The sequence below is a fragment of the Neopsephotus bourkii genome, unplaced genomic scaffold (assembly GCF_033783945.1).
Source record: "Neopsephotus bourkii isolate Nb327-2 ecotype Australia unplaced genomic scaffold, CSIRO-AGI_Nbou_v1 NB_1350, whole genome shotgun sequence".
NCBI classification, from domain to species: domain Eukaryota; kingdom Metazoa; phylum Chordata; class Aves; order Psittaciformes; family Psittacidae; genus Neopsephotus; species Neopsephotus bourkii.
Window position 1 is genome coordinate 3,864,070 of NW_026901829.1, and position 13,919 is coordinate 3,877,988.

At 40.9% G+C, this 13,919-nt stretch overlaps 2 protein-coding genes across 5 annotated transcripts in view; one reads left to right on the forward strand and one right to left on the reverse strand.

Moving 5' to 3' along the window:
- On the reverse strand, window positions 1–11,649 carry LOC133219403 (uncharacterized protein DKFZp434B061-like). The gene is made up of 3 exons (XM_061366722.1): window positions 11,640–11,649; window positions 11,194–11,539; window positions 1–97 (listed from the first exon to the last, which is right to left on the reverse strand). Exons 1-3 carry the CDS (start codon window positions 11,647–11,649, stop codon window positions 1–3), a joined length of 453 nt encoding a protein of 150 aa, XP_061222706.1.
- The window catches only part of CHODL (chondrolectin), a 27,602-nt gene continuing 25,318 nt past the window's right edge, over window positions 11,636–13,919 (forward strand). For all 4 annotated transcript variants that reach the window (XM_061366714.1, XM_061366713.1, XM_061366712.1 and 1 more), the window contains exon 1: window positions 11,636–11,784. In XM_061366714.1, coding sequence (XP_061222698.1) covers window positions 11,694–11,784 — 91 coding nt within the window. In that variant the 5' untranslated portion in view covers window positions 11,636–11,693. The remainder of the gene's footprint in view (window positions 11,785–13,919) is intronic.

Consider the following 13,919-nt stretch of genomic DNA (forward strand, 5'->3'; position numbering starts at 1 on the left):
TCACCCCAAATTAAAGCAGACCACATAATTAAGTCCTGCATGCTTTCCTGAGAGATCACTAGCAGTTTTGGATGGATCATGTAGCTTGGGACAGTACCTAAGGAGAGACAAGAAAAACAAAATTTAAACTAAAAATTTATTTCCATTTAGATATTCCTACAGCAGTATTTGCAAATAATTTGCAAGTTTTCAAACATAACTTGCTGTTATTTTATTTTCCTTAATACGGATAGGAGAATTATTGAAGTACAGTATTTTACTCTATACGTAACTTAACTAATACCGTTTTCTGATGTTTTTAACAATTAGACAAAACCAAATTCCTGAGCTAATATAGCACCACAACATATCTGTAGCCAATTCTGCCAACTAAGACCACTACTTCTAGGACAGCTCTCATGCAGCCACTTGGCTGCAATCCCTTAGTCCATCTTACTAAGAAACACTCTCAGGTTTTCCATATCAGGCAGCTGGCACAGCCACAAACACTAAGATGTTTTGCATTTAATGATTTAATCAATCTTTCTCCCTGCTCAGAGACCAGAAACATGCATCTTGTATATTCAGAATTACTTTCTTCTTTCAACTATGGCAAAATAATCCTATATTGCCAGTGTTTTTCTAAAGGAAGGTTCTGTTATTAGCATTCTCTCTCTACAGACAAGAAAGAGGACCATGTGTAGAGAATTGCATGCAACAAACATTGGTGGAATAGAAGTCAGGACAATGAAGAGGGGTAAAATGGAGGTAAAGCAGTATCTAAAGATAGAAATAGTGAGAGATTATGACATACTGAAATGGATTTATCTCTATAAATGGGAAATTTAGTCTGAACGTGAATGTTTAAACAAGACATATGAAAGAAAGAAAAATCAAGAAATCCCTGAATAAAACTGGATGGTTCTGTTGTGAGTGGGGTTGCTCAACTTTAGTGCAAGACAGGAGAACATACTGGTCTCATGTAAAAATCTTGGCAGGAGGAAAAGGAGAATCTACAAAGAACGGAGGGGAAAGTAGCCTAATATTCATATTTTTGAGGAAATAATAACAGATAGGAATAAGAAAGTAGTAATTATGCATTTTTAAGTACAAAGGCACTTTCCTGCCACCATCCCTTGACCTCAAACAGGCACACTCTTGATCTTTTAATAATTTTATTAGTTATATGTATGTTAAGATTTTAGTTTCCAAAAATCCCCAACCCAACCGAAAAAGTACCAACAATCAAAAAAAGTACCAACACTATAAAAAGGCATGACTACCTATCATTAACCACTTGGCCAAAGTTAAGCTAAGATGATACGGCAATCTAACGTTCCTGATTGTATCAGATGTATCTTTAAAACTCTCTAAAATTCCAGAAAAAAATGTATACATATGACAAATGAAATGACCAATTATTTTCAGTTTTATGACTGAAGCAGCTATATAGAAGACAGGAATTACAGCTTTTTGCATTTTTTTGAGTCAGATAAACTCATGCTTCCAGCTAGATATGGTCTACAGATAGATATCATTTGACATTCAACCCTAGAGATTTGAAGGCATTCCAAGTTCAGAAACTCATGAAGCCATGGGCCAGCTTCTGCAATATAGTGTTTGACAAGAATCATTTTAACAAACAGATATCCTTAAGGTATTCCACGCATTTAAACACAGAGTATGTTTTGTTTAAGCCCCTTACATAGAGCTTTCATTGTAGTAAGTGTAACTGGCATTCTTGCCATGATGAGTATCCGTTTTGCTTAGGTTTAGCTAAGACAAAATATCCTGGGTGTTTGTTTTTGAAGTAGTATCCTGGGAAATATACCCTCTTGCAATAAAAATAACCTTTGCCAAACGTTCTCTAGGAACAGAATAATTTCCCCTTTCCTTTTGTAAATTTACACACATTTGTCCAGGTTTCTACTAATCAAACTTTTTATCTAGGAATTCTTATTTTTTACATTTCTAAATTTATTTTTGTTCTGCATGTCAGCAGTCCTCTTTCCTTCCTTCTTGAACAAAACTTTCCACTCTTGAAACAACTGAAGCTGTAACTCAACAATACAGTCTCACGAGATTATTCAGTCTTCTTTGAAAAGATGAAGGAAAAGCTACTGATAGAATTTCCAGAGAGGATGATATTGTATTTCATGGATGCTATCCATTAAACTAGCTACTGCTGGGCTTTGTGTGTGCATTGACTTTCCCCTTTCTCAAATGGTCCACTTCAGGAAGTTGCAGGGAGAAGGGAATGAAAAGAAAGGAGGAAAACACAACCATTTGGGATCAGTAGCATGTTCAGGTAGTAACAGTTGCCAAAGCTCCGTTTTGGGCAGAAGCATGAGAGCCAAGCCTTCAGAGTTCCTGGCATCCCTAATATTGATTAAACCTCATTGTGAATGCAAGAACAGTAGTTGTAACTGGCATTCCTGCTTCTGCAAGGTAGGGAGGATCACAAATAGCTTAACTCATGAAAAGAGACATCAGTATGTGTCAAGAAGAAAATGAATTCTGTTTCCTGCTGAATCAGCCACCTTATCGCTGCAGAGCTGAATTAGCAACAATTGACATCTGCAACTGAATTAATCCCAGCTTTCCAGGAATTAGAATCATGAAACAGCGAGGAGTCGCTGGCACGCTGCTACCTCTGTCTGCATTACTGAAAGTCGTAAGACCATGGTAGTTCTTACTGTGAAGGGAGACCTGTGATGAAGCTACTCCTTGTTAGAGAAGCAATCCCTTAAGGTGTAGGGAACCTTAACAAACTTGCACCTGGAAAACACTACCATTCATTTACTCAAGAAAATAAATCCATGGAGATCACCGGTTTAGTGTTACATTAGGTTAGAACAGCAGTATGATATTTGGTTTAGCTTATTCTGGAGCTTCAGGATCACAGCTTATTTAATTCCAGCCAGAGAACTAGATCATGTTAATGAGCCATACTGTCCAGTCTTTCAAACTAAATGCTAAAAGGCCAGTATACAAGGCATGGAACACTATAGGTATAGTAATGCAGGATACAAATGAAAGGTAATTATTTTACTGTGCAAATCCCGAGCATTTTCCTTCATTGGAATGCTAAAGTTTAGCCATGCTTGATCGAACAGGTCCATGCTTTTGCAGGTTTTGATTTATTTGCAGTTAGCTGCCAGCTGAGCTCCAAGTTTTTCACCACCTCACCCTACTCCTCTTTCTCAAGCTGTATTTATACAAACAAGCCATCTTCATTACAGAAACCTTTTACTTTAAACTGTATCCATACACAAAAAGTGCAAATGTACACAAATCTGAAACACTTTCTGCTCAAGCAGAAAGGCCAACATCCAGCTGCCCTGGGATCCAGTTGCCAGCAGCTGGCCAGAAAGACAGTAAGCCAGAAATGTGGAATTTTACAGGAACACCACTGCTCACCACCCCTTGTGCTTCCAGCAATGGGCAGCTTTTTGGAAGCCTCTGATTTGCAGGAGCTCTGGTTGAAACAAAGCCAGAGCTGTGAAGGACTTCTTTGTGCATGAAACATGTTTGTTTGTGGGGATGAAGGAGAAGACAAAGGTAGCAAGGGCAGCAGCACATAACTGTTAATCCTCCATACTAAAGCCTGAGAATTAGGATGATTCCTTCTTTGAAGGAATTTGATGATTATTCTTTGAAGGGAGCCTATAAGGATGCTGAGGAGGGACTCTTCATTAGGGACTGTAGTGGTAGGACAATGGGTTCAAACTTAAACAGGGGAAGTTTAGATTAGAGATAAGGAAGAAGTTCTTTACTGTTAGGTGGTGAGTCACTGGAATGGGTTGCCCAGGGAAGCTGTGAATGCTCCATCCCTGGCGGTGTTCAAGGCCGAGTTGGACAGAGCCCTTGATGACATGGTTTAGTGTGAGGTGTCCCTGTTCATGGCAGGAGTGTTGGAACTTGATAATCTTAAGGTCCTTTCCAACCCTAACTATTCTATAATTCTATGATACTTATAGAGCAGAATTAAAGATCTAAGCCACTGGATATGAAGTCCTCAGTGATTCTTCAGTTTCCTGTGGCTGTAGCCTGCTGTTTCACTACAGCCTGCAGGGTCTCAGACCTTGCCTCTCTCTCCTCGTATCTGGGTCAGAGAACTCATACTACAGAGTATCATCCCGGTTGTCCTCAGCCAGACATAAATGGAGCTTTTTCTTAGTGGAAACTTGAACTAGGATCAGATCTGGTGCCTGCGCATGAGGATGCCATGAGCTGGAGGCAATGTAAAATTTTCAAGCAACAAGTCTTTGCAAGGCCAGCAAGGAAATGCAGGTCAGAGATTCGGGGATTTGTTACTTCAGTTTATGTCCCAAAGAGACAGGCCTTGCCAGCCAGGAAGTTCAAGCAAGGTTGGGAAGCACCAGTGTAAGCTAACCTTCCTGTGACAGACTTCTTCTTCTAGGGAACTTTGGAGTGGCATTTAAAGGATAACAATTTTCTCCCAGGAACTATATTTTCTATTTTGAGGTTTTCTAAGTAGTATTGTTAATACTAGCAAGAATGGACTAGAATGGGTTAGCAAGAAAAACTTGAAACATTAGCTGCTGACATCCAACAGCCTGTGGAGCAACCCAAGACAATCTTGCTCCTGTATATTTCTGATGTCCCTTTCCCTCTGCTCTTGAATTTCTGTTTCAGTTAATTGTGACTCCATTAAATTACTGTCCACACAGTTCAGCCAGCAGACGTGAAAGACATCATCTCTGAACACACACTCATGTCTTGCACTGCAATTGTATTCCTCCAGGCCAGCAGGAACAGACTCAGTTACTTATATGAGGTAGATCTTGAGTAATGTAGCCAGCATCCGCATTGCCTCTTTCTTTGTTCTTGCTAACAAATTGCATGATTTGATCAGAACACATTAAGAAACAGAATAAGATTATAAACCAAAGGTGTTATGTTACTTTATGTTAGGTTGTGTTGTTATGTTGTTATGTTTTGCTTTGTTTTGTGCTACTCAGTGATTTGCACTAGAGCTACTTAGATAATCAACAAGTTGAGACACTAACAAAAACAAACACTGAGTGACAGGCAGGAGTCCTTGCTCTGCTTAAGAATCATTAAGTCCATCCCAGAGAAGGAGAGAGAAAGACATCCCTACCACTCACAGCTGCCAGAGAACTCTCACCTCTTTGGCTGACACGTAGATCCCATGTCTGAGCCTTAGGAGGCAGCAGAACCTGAAAGGAAAATAGACTTACTGGTGAATTGAGATGAAAAAGAACGGTGTGGCAAGGTACAAAGAAGGTTCTGTATGGGGCCATATCATTGCTATAGGAGATCAGCAAAGAGATCTCAGCAGCACTACAGAGTTGATTTCACAGCATTACAGGGTTTATGAAACATGATTCAAACATATCAGGAGGAGCAAGGAGGAGCTGCAGTCCTCACTGCCAGCAGAGTTAGATGTTCAAAGAAGAGGATCGAGGCAGGGTAACATAGCAGGATACTTGCAATAACAGTCATAGAATTATCAAATTGGGATAACAAGGTAAGGAGTAGAGGAACAGGATAAGCATTGGTAGAGCTGAGAAAAACTGAGAGAGGCATTGCAAGAAGTGCTTGGAAGGAAACATTCTCCTCAAAAGTTAACAAGCAATGTTCACTTTGTCTCTGACAGCCTAGATGGTCCCCTTCTGTGGGTAAGTACAAATACCTCCAATGACAAGAAGAAACAGGAAGACACAACCCACAGCTCAGATTTCACAGGGAAAGGAAGGATTCTGTCAGGCAACCTCTACTGCTGAGCAGACCTAGTAGTCAACAGTCTTTATTGGTTATCACATCTTCTTTTCAAATGTCTGAAAGCAGCTGAGAATGAAATAATGTGTGTCTGTGCCTAGCAGTCATACTTTAAGAAAGATTTTAGGAGAAAGTAACACTTTGACTAAAGAAGTACAATCTGTACTCCCTCTCACATGGTTAATGATTCACCAAAGCACTTGATCAACCCTCCTTGCAAACGTCTCCTCCTTGTTGTTGAAGTAGTAGTTAAGAGGAAGCAGGAAAAATCCTATCTGAAAAATTACTGAGTGAATCTCATGACATTCCTGAACAAAGTCTGCCTAGAAAGTCTATAGAAAGTTCCAGACGGTGAAGATTTTGATGAAATATATAAGCACAAAACAAGACTAGAGAATCACAAAGGTCACAGCAGAAAGCAAATGTTCAGTGCATCTTTCATGTGAGGTACAGTGGCAAGGCTTTCATAAATACTGCTGGTGTTTTTAATATACAGAGACCCCCACATCCAAATGAGGTTGTATCATCATCTCTGGTAGACAGGGAAAAGAGATGCTTGTGCTCTAAATTAATCTCCTGCAGTAGAGGCCACCTAGACTTTAAGCTGGCCATACATCTGACAAGAATATCGCTGTGCACTTGCTGCTACCCAGAGAAAGAAGTGGTTAGAAATCTGACTCAGCTGTGAATTCTGGTGAACCACTATTTTTATCCAGCAAGATTAAGTTGCTAACAGGAGCTGTTTTAAATTATGTCCTTGCCATAAATGTGTTTCTGTAATAAAGCTTTAGAGTTGTCAAAATGCTCATCTTGGCAGTTGTGTTCAAAACACAATTTACTTTCTCATTTTGGGACAGAACTGCTGCTCACTTCGAATTAGTATTTTGCATCTGGTTTGAGAATTAGGCTTCATTAATTAATGCACAGTTTCATTCTACTGATTAGTCTGATCCAAACCCAAGAAATATTAATAAATTGGGTCTGTAGCCATGAAGATTTTGATGAAGAACTAGCTTTAATGGGATTTTAAGGGGGGAGTGAAGGGGAGGACACATCAGGTTATTTTTGTAGATACAAGATAGCACAGTTTAAGAATGCTTAAAAAATCTGTGAACTTGCAATTTTTGTGCTAATATGTAAAAAAATGTCCTGTGGCCATTAAGAAAAACCATTTATCTAAAACATTTTGTTCTCTTTTTTTTTTTTTTTTTGTTCTTTTTATTTTAAAGCCACTTCTGCTATATGTTACATTTAAATGGATTATAATAGAAAGAAATTAAATTACTTTGGCCCTCCTTGGCAGAACTTGGCTTAACTGTCAGTCATACTGCATTGCACATACAGCCACAATGGCATTTTGCACTGTGCAATGCAGCACTATGCAGAAATACCTGAGTTAGCACTGAATTAGCTGGCTTCAGAGCTGGGCAGATTAAGGTGGGAATCATGCCATTCTAATTGGGGTATTGCAGTTCAAGCAAGCACACCTCGCTGTCCCCTGCTAGGTAGACCACTAACTTGCAAGTAGTTTGGGAATTTCTAAGGGGCATCGTATTTTACAGGCTAGATACTTGTTCTTAGACACTTGGATAATGAACAATGGTACATCTCCTTCCTTCTCTCCTTTCTCCTGCTCCACTTTTTATTTTGACTTCTATTAACTTTGTGGGTAAATGGTATCTTAGATGCTGTTAAAGAGGGGTGAAGTGAGCTTAAAATTTTTCTAATCACTTCCCTCCTCTAGTGCATCTTACATCTTCTCAAATGCTTTAAGCATCTGTACTGAATCCTTTTCCAGAACTACAGAATAAAAAAACCATTAAAAATATAATCCTATTATAGTCCCATGGAAATTGGCAGAAGCTAAATAGCTTAAACTACTTTTGGAAGCCAATAAGATACCAAATTGATAGAGCTCTAGCAAAGTTATTTAATAAATTATCCATGTGCAAGCCATTGCAAATGATAAATGTATACAATTCCTTTTCCTGCTTTCCTACTTTCAGTTGTATAACAGGGCAGCTTCAGAGAGAGCATCATCTAGGCTCATGGGCAAATGACATAAGAGTTTTACATATGAGTGGGAAAACTAAAAAGAAAATTAAAATAATCATTGCTGAGAAATGAAGTGCGCAAACAGCTGTAACTCAGATTTTAAACAGCTGTAACTCAGATTTTAAACAGCACTTCATGACAGCAATGTATAGAGCCCTATCACTCTGGTGAATGGCAAAATAGAGCCCAAAGGGCAACTATTACAACTTAAATTTCTTTTTTTCCCTTCTAGGCTTGTTCTGAAATTGACTAGTGACACTAAATAGTAATCAGATTTCAGACTGGCCAAAAGTGATATTTAAAGTGTTTAAAAAGCAATAACGAGAAACACATCAGCATTTAATGATCATATTTATTCACAAATTGATAGGCTAAAAACCATTAAGTTATCCAGTGATTTAGCTACCTTATGGAACTGCTCAAATTTACCCATTTTCTTTTGTGATTTGGCAAAAAATTGCCTTAGACTAAAAATTACCTTTGAAAAGCACCTAGCCCTGATTTGAAAATAACAATATTTTGAAAGCTTTATATTCAGCTGAACTATTCTCCTGATACTTTTGTATTCTTTAAATTAGGAAATAAAACCTTGCAATGTAGCTAAATTATGATGCTGGAGTGTCCTGGATTCAGCAGTAGCAGTCATTTTTCTCCTTCTTGGTAGCAGATGCAGTGTTGTGGTTTTGACTTTCAGCCTGGGAATGGTGCTGATAACACTGATGTTTTTAGTTACTGCTCAAATGTTTGGTCTGGTCAAAGGCTTTGTGAGCCTCATGCTCTGCCACGGAGGAGGGGAAGCTGGGAGGAAGCAGAGACAGGACACCTGACCCAAACTGACCAAAGAGGTATTCCACACCACAGCACATCATGCCCAGGGTGTAACTTAGAGTTACCCGGAAGGGCTAGGACTGCAGGGTTGAACTAGGTATCAGTCGGTGCTTGGTCGGACTGGGGGGGACGAGTTATCAGCTGGCGGGTGTTGAGGTGTCGCATTCTCTTCCCTTGTTATTTCCTTTATTATTATTGGTGGCAGCAGTAGTGATTTGCGTTATACCTTAGTTACTAAGCTGTTCTTATCTCAACCCGTGGGAGTTGCATTCTTTTGATTCTCCTTCCCATACCTCCAGGAGCAGGGGGAGGGCAAGAAGGGGGGGGAGTGAGTGAACGAGCTGCGTGGCTGGGTTTAAACCACAACATAGAGAAAAGACAGTCCACTTTTCAGAGTTGTTTCATGGATGTACGAGTTATCAGGATTTTGCAATAAACATTATAAACTTTTAATGCACTAGAAGTTATTAATATTTTGGTTGCCAGAACCTTGAACTATGCATAGCTAGGTTCTGAGTTACAATACAATTCTCGTAATTTGTTAAAATTCTAAATTGTTCAGTTGCTTCATAATGCCACTGTGTCTTATGTTCATACATTGCGGATTAAATCACACTATCAACAGAGTGAATGTATAATAAAGGCCATAAACCCAGTCCCAGAACTGAGTTCTGTTTCTATCATTTAGAAGGCCCAGATGAACAACTGCAAATTATGCAGTTGCCAGCTCTGGGAAGCAATTATTTTAAACTGAAAGTGAAATCACCATTTCCTGAAAAAATAAGTATGCTTCAACTGAAAGGGACAGGGAGAAGTAGACAGATTAATAGCTAGCTTCTTAGCTGGCACTACAGGAAGCACCTCTTAAGCAGCATCACAGGGCTTTGTGTTTTCTTTCTTCAGGACAGAAAGCAGCAAGTGGCTGCAAGTATGGTGAAGACAAGTCTGGAAAGTTTCTGCAGATAATTATGAAAATGCAGTTTGGTCTCAACACAACTGCACTTACTCTTTTTTTTTTTTTTCCTTTTTCCCAAAAGACTTTATTGATGAGATGTGCAGCAAAGATCAGCAGAATGCCAGGAACAGTCACTCTATGTACAATTTTGGCAAATAAAGCAGCATAAAGCATGTCAAAAAAGTGCTGCGTAATTTACTAAAGACAGAATTTGTTTTGTTTCCTTCTGCATGCTGCTGATTCCATGGCAAAAGAGATGGTGTTGTGGGTGACTGGAAAGTTTAGCAGTTTGAATATGAGTATTTTATTTCAATGTGGCTTTTGGAGCTGGCAAGCTAACAAAGTTTTGCAAAGGCATAAGAAAAAGATCTTTTCATTGCCTATGTGTGGTATTCAACATAAGATTCCCACCTATTTGGAGGGTTTCATCCCTGACTATCCATATGTCATTTTTGAGACAGGAGGAGACTTTACACTTGGGAAAACTTGTAACATCTTTCTAATTTTTCCCATCTTCTTTTGGTGGCACAACACTTGGCATCCAAGATGATTCAGACAAACTTGAAATCCCTCATATTTACAAGATAGGAGTAAGTTAAAAGCATATAGAGCTGAAAGGCTTTGATTACTGAACATGTTTTAAACTTCTCATTGAATTCATTACAAGTTTTGGTCATGCTCTTCTCTTTCTGCATACCATCAGCTTTACATGAAGAAAAGGTTGAATCTCAGGTGCCATGGGGATTTTCTCTGTTTCAGAATGTGCTGTACAGTACAACCAGTTTTAGCTCACAACTCAACTTGCCTACAAATGTAGAAAAAACTAATTATTGGCTCGGAAGCCTAAAATCCACATAGAAAAAAATCTGTATCAGTCACACAAATAACTGCTGTTAAATCTAAAAAGTTGGTAGCAAAGCACAACAGTGTTTGAAATAATTTCCCATTGCTATCTGAAAGTTTTTTTGGTAAGAAAGGTAGCTATGAAATTCATCATGTGTTTTGAAATCCATAGTAATCTGAGATGTACTGACTTCAAAATCTGGCTATAAACATCCAAAGGGAAAATATTTATCAGTACATCAAACATATATATATATATATATATACATGAACTCTAATAGAGTTCTGAGAAAGATAAGTTGACTGGCAAACCATCAAATGCATACGAGATGTCCTTTAAACCTATCCGTAACGATCTATCTCATCTTAAACGAAAGCATTCACAACCACACAAGTAATAAAAGAAATCTGCAAACTGTATTTGTAGAAAAAATCCTTAACAACGTGGCTTTGAAGAACAAAGTCTTCAAAGTGGTCCTTTGAAGAGGTCCAAAGAATCACCACAACACATTTTTAGTGACAGTAATGTGAATTTGACTACAGTACCTTCTAGGGCAGTGAGAGGAGGGAACTTTCCAGTACATATAGCAGTATCTATCTATACCTTTATATATGGCTATAGATCGATACATTAATAACATGGCAGTAGAACATTTCTATTCTTGCAAGGGAAAGCACAGACCAGGAAAGCCTACAGAGCCTTTGGCAGATAGGAAATCACAGGGACCCAGGTCTTGCTCGCACTCACCAGCCGGTAAGTTACTAACCCGGAACGACCCGAAAGCATGGGGCTGGACGGCAGCCGCCGCTCCGACAGCCTCAAGCCCGCGGCGGGAGGCGCCCGCCCCGACGGCAGCGAGCTGGCTGCCGCGCTCCGGCACCTTGGCAGCCCCCTTCTCAGCTCCGGCGGCCGGCAAAGAGGGGCGGCCGCTGGAGGGATGCCAGTCCCCTCTCCGCCTGAAACCAAGCTGCGGCACGGCAGGACCCGCGCCCCACGGCCCCGACACGGTGGGCGGGGTCTCCTCCCCTGCGGCGGGGGATCTGTCTCCGTCGGGGCCTGTCGGGGGGGGATGGCGGAGGCGGTCCCAGGCGCCCGCCTGGGCCGTCCCTCTGCTGGGGAGCAGATATAGGCAGGGCCACGCCAAAGAGGAGAAGTCGTGGCGGGAAGCGGTGCGGAGTCAGGCGGGAGAGCGAGCGAGCCTTCCTTCCTCACTGGCGGGCATCGGCCTGCCTTAAACGCTTCTTGGAGGGGAGCGGGACAGGCGCTATGGGGTCCGGAGGTGGGCTGGGGCTGGCGGCGGTGCTGGCTGCTGCCGTGCTGTGTGGGCCCGGGGGTCTCGCTGGGCGCGTCCTCAGCGGTGAGTGCCGGGGCTGGTGTGCTGCGGGAATGGGGCTTGGCATGGGGCCGGCTGCTGTCCGGCGTCGGTGCGGGGCCGGTATGGGGGATTCATCGCAGAGAGGAGCAGGAATCACGGAGGGGAACACCTGGGAGCGAACCCACTCGTTAAATGACCCACTCACTGGAGGCGAGCTGTGAAGTCTGCGGAGTGGAGCAGAGCTCCTGGCGCACCCCCTGCGCCTCGACAGGTCCCGGGAGGCTCCGGCAGCAGACCGGGCATAGGGCAGCCTCCGCTGGCCCCGCGAGGCCCTCCGAGGCTAGGGAGGTAGATGTTGACTCAGCTCCTACCGGTACGGGTTCCTCTCTTGTACAGGCAGAGTTTGGGATATGATTGATCGCCTGCATAGTGTAGCTCCGTTTTAATTATTTAAAAATACGCTACAGCGTCTTTCTGAGGAACGGCTATACATTGAGATTTGTTTGCATCTATACAGGAATGTTTTTTTCTTTGTTTATAAAACAACTAGAAGGAAAAAGCAAACTTCTAAGAGCATACATTGTAAATAGTTTTGTTATGTGCAGATGTGTCTACAACTGTCAAAACCGAGAGGAAGACAGAACTTCAGATATCTGTATCTAACATTTGAGCTTAGGTTTAACTGAAGAGCTGTGGGATCACATTGTGTGTTTCCAGCACACAGGTGCATATGTTTAGAAGCTGCTGATTTTTTATTTTTTATTTTTGCAAGTTGTGCTTTGGAGCAAACCCTGCAAGCTAGAGCTGACAGGCTGTTGGGGAGGCACATTGTATGTGCAAGCACATCCGTACGTTTGCCTTGAAACAAAGATTTGCACACTTGACTGCACTTGTTAACAAATTGTGTGGGTAAATCTTTTTATATATGTAAGAACATGCCTTTTTACAGACTGATTCCAGGGCAATGCACATGATATGTATACAGTTGTTTCAGAGGCTGTAACAGTAGTATGTCGAGAAATTATTTTATTTTTTATTTTATTTTTTTGTAGCAAACATTTGGTTCCTACATTCAGATAATTTTTGTAGTTGCTGTTGGAGTACAGTCACTGACGGTTTTGGTGATGTCTTACTTGAAGCAGGTTCCTGTGCAGAACCGAGATGTGATGTTGGGCTTTTGGTGACACTGTATCTTCTAGGAAGCAATAACTAAGTAGCAGTGCCTGAAGTGTACCCTGGAATATTTCATGTACCTCCGTTATGTGAATTATACAGCCATATATGATACAGCAAAGCTCTTAGTTTAACAATTTCTATGGATACTATGTAATACTGTTACTTCAATGAAAAGTGAAGATTACTCATCCACAAGATGCATTTTGCATTATTAGCCTCAGCGCAAGGGTCCATGTGTGGCTAGGGAAGTCCCGTCCATTTATTTTCCAGCTGAAGCAAACTGAGTAGATGTGCAGCTTTTTAAACAATGTGTAGTATATGTATTGTGCTTAGTCAAGCTGTTCCTAGATGCATATAAGGCTTTGGGGTTTTGAAAGGGTACAGGCTCTACCCCGTATTTCCCTGAAGCATTTCAAAGCATATGATGAGTCTCATGTCACTGTATTATGCAGCTAATACTTGGCTGTTAAAATATAGGAGAGGATTTTAAGCATCTTACAGAAGGCACCACGTATGTGCTATCAGGTATTAGCTGAAGTTGTATTCACTAGATAAAGATTCTTCAGATTATAACAGCCAAAGATAACTAGCATGCTTATGCCAGAATATCCTGACAGACTGGCAGGAGGACTTCTCCCCAACCACACACCCCTCCCAAGGGCCACACCCCTTTTCTGTCACATGCACATGGATGGGTCTACTACTAGTAGTAGAAATAGTAGTTTTGAATCATCGGGCAGTGTTTGCTGTCTGCCTGACTTCCGTCTGGTTTATCTGTCTGTATTGTAGAAGAACCATCAGTTTGGACTTAAGCAGGTTCTCATTTCAGATTTTTAAGTCTACATCTTAACAGACCTGTTCCTGACAAACTGCTGGTTTATACTTCAAAGATAATCTGGAATAAATAGAAATCTCGCTGTTCTCATTCCAAATAAATTAAATGTGTAATTCTTATTACTCACATTAAAAGTACACCCGAAATTGACTTGAGTGCTGATTGG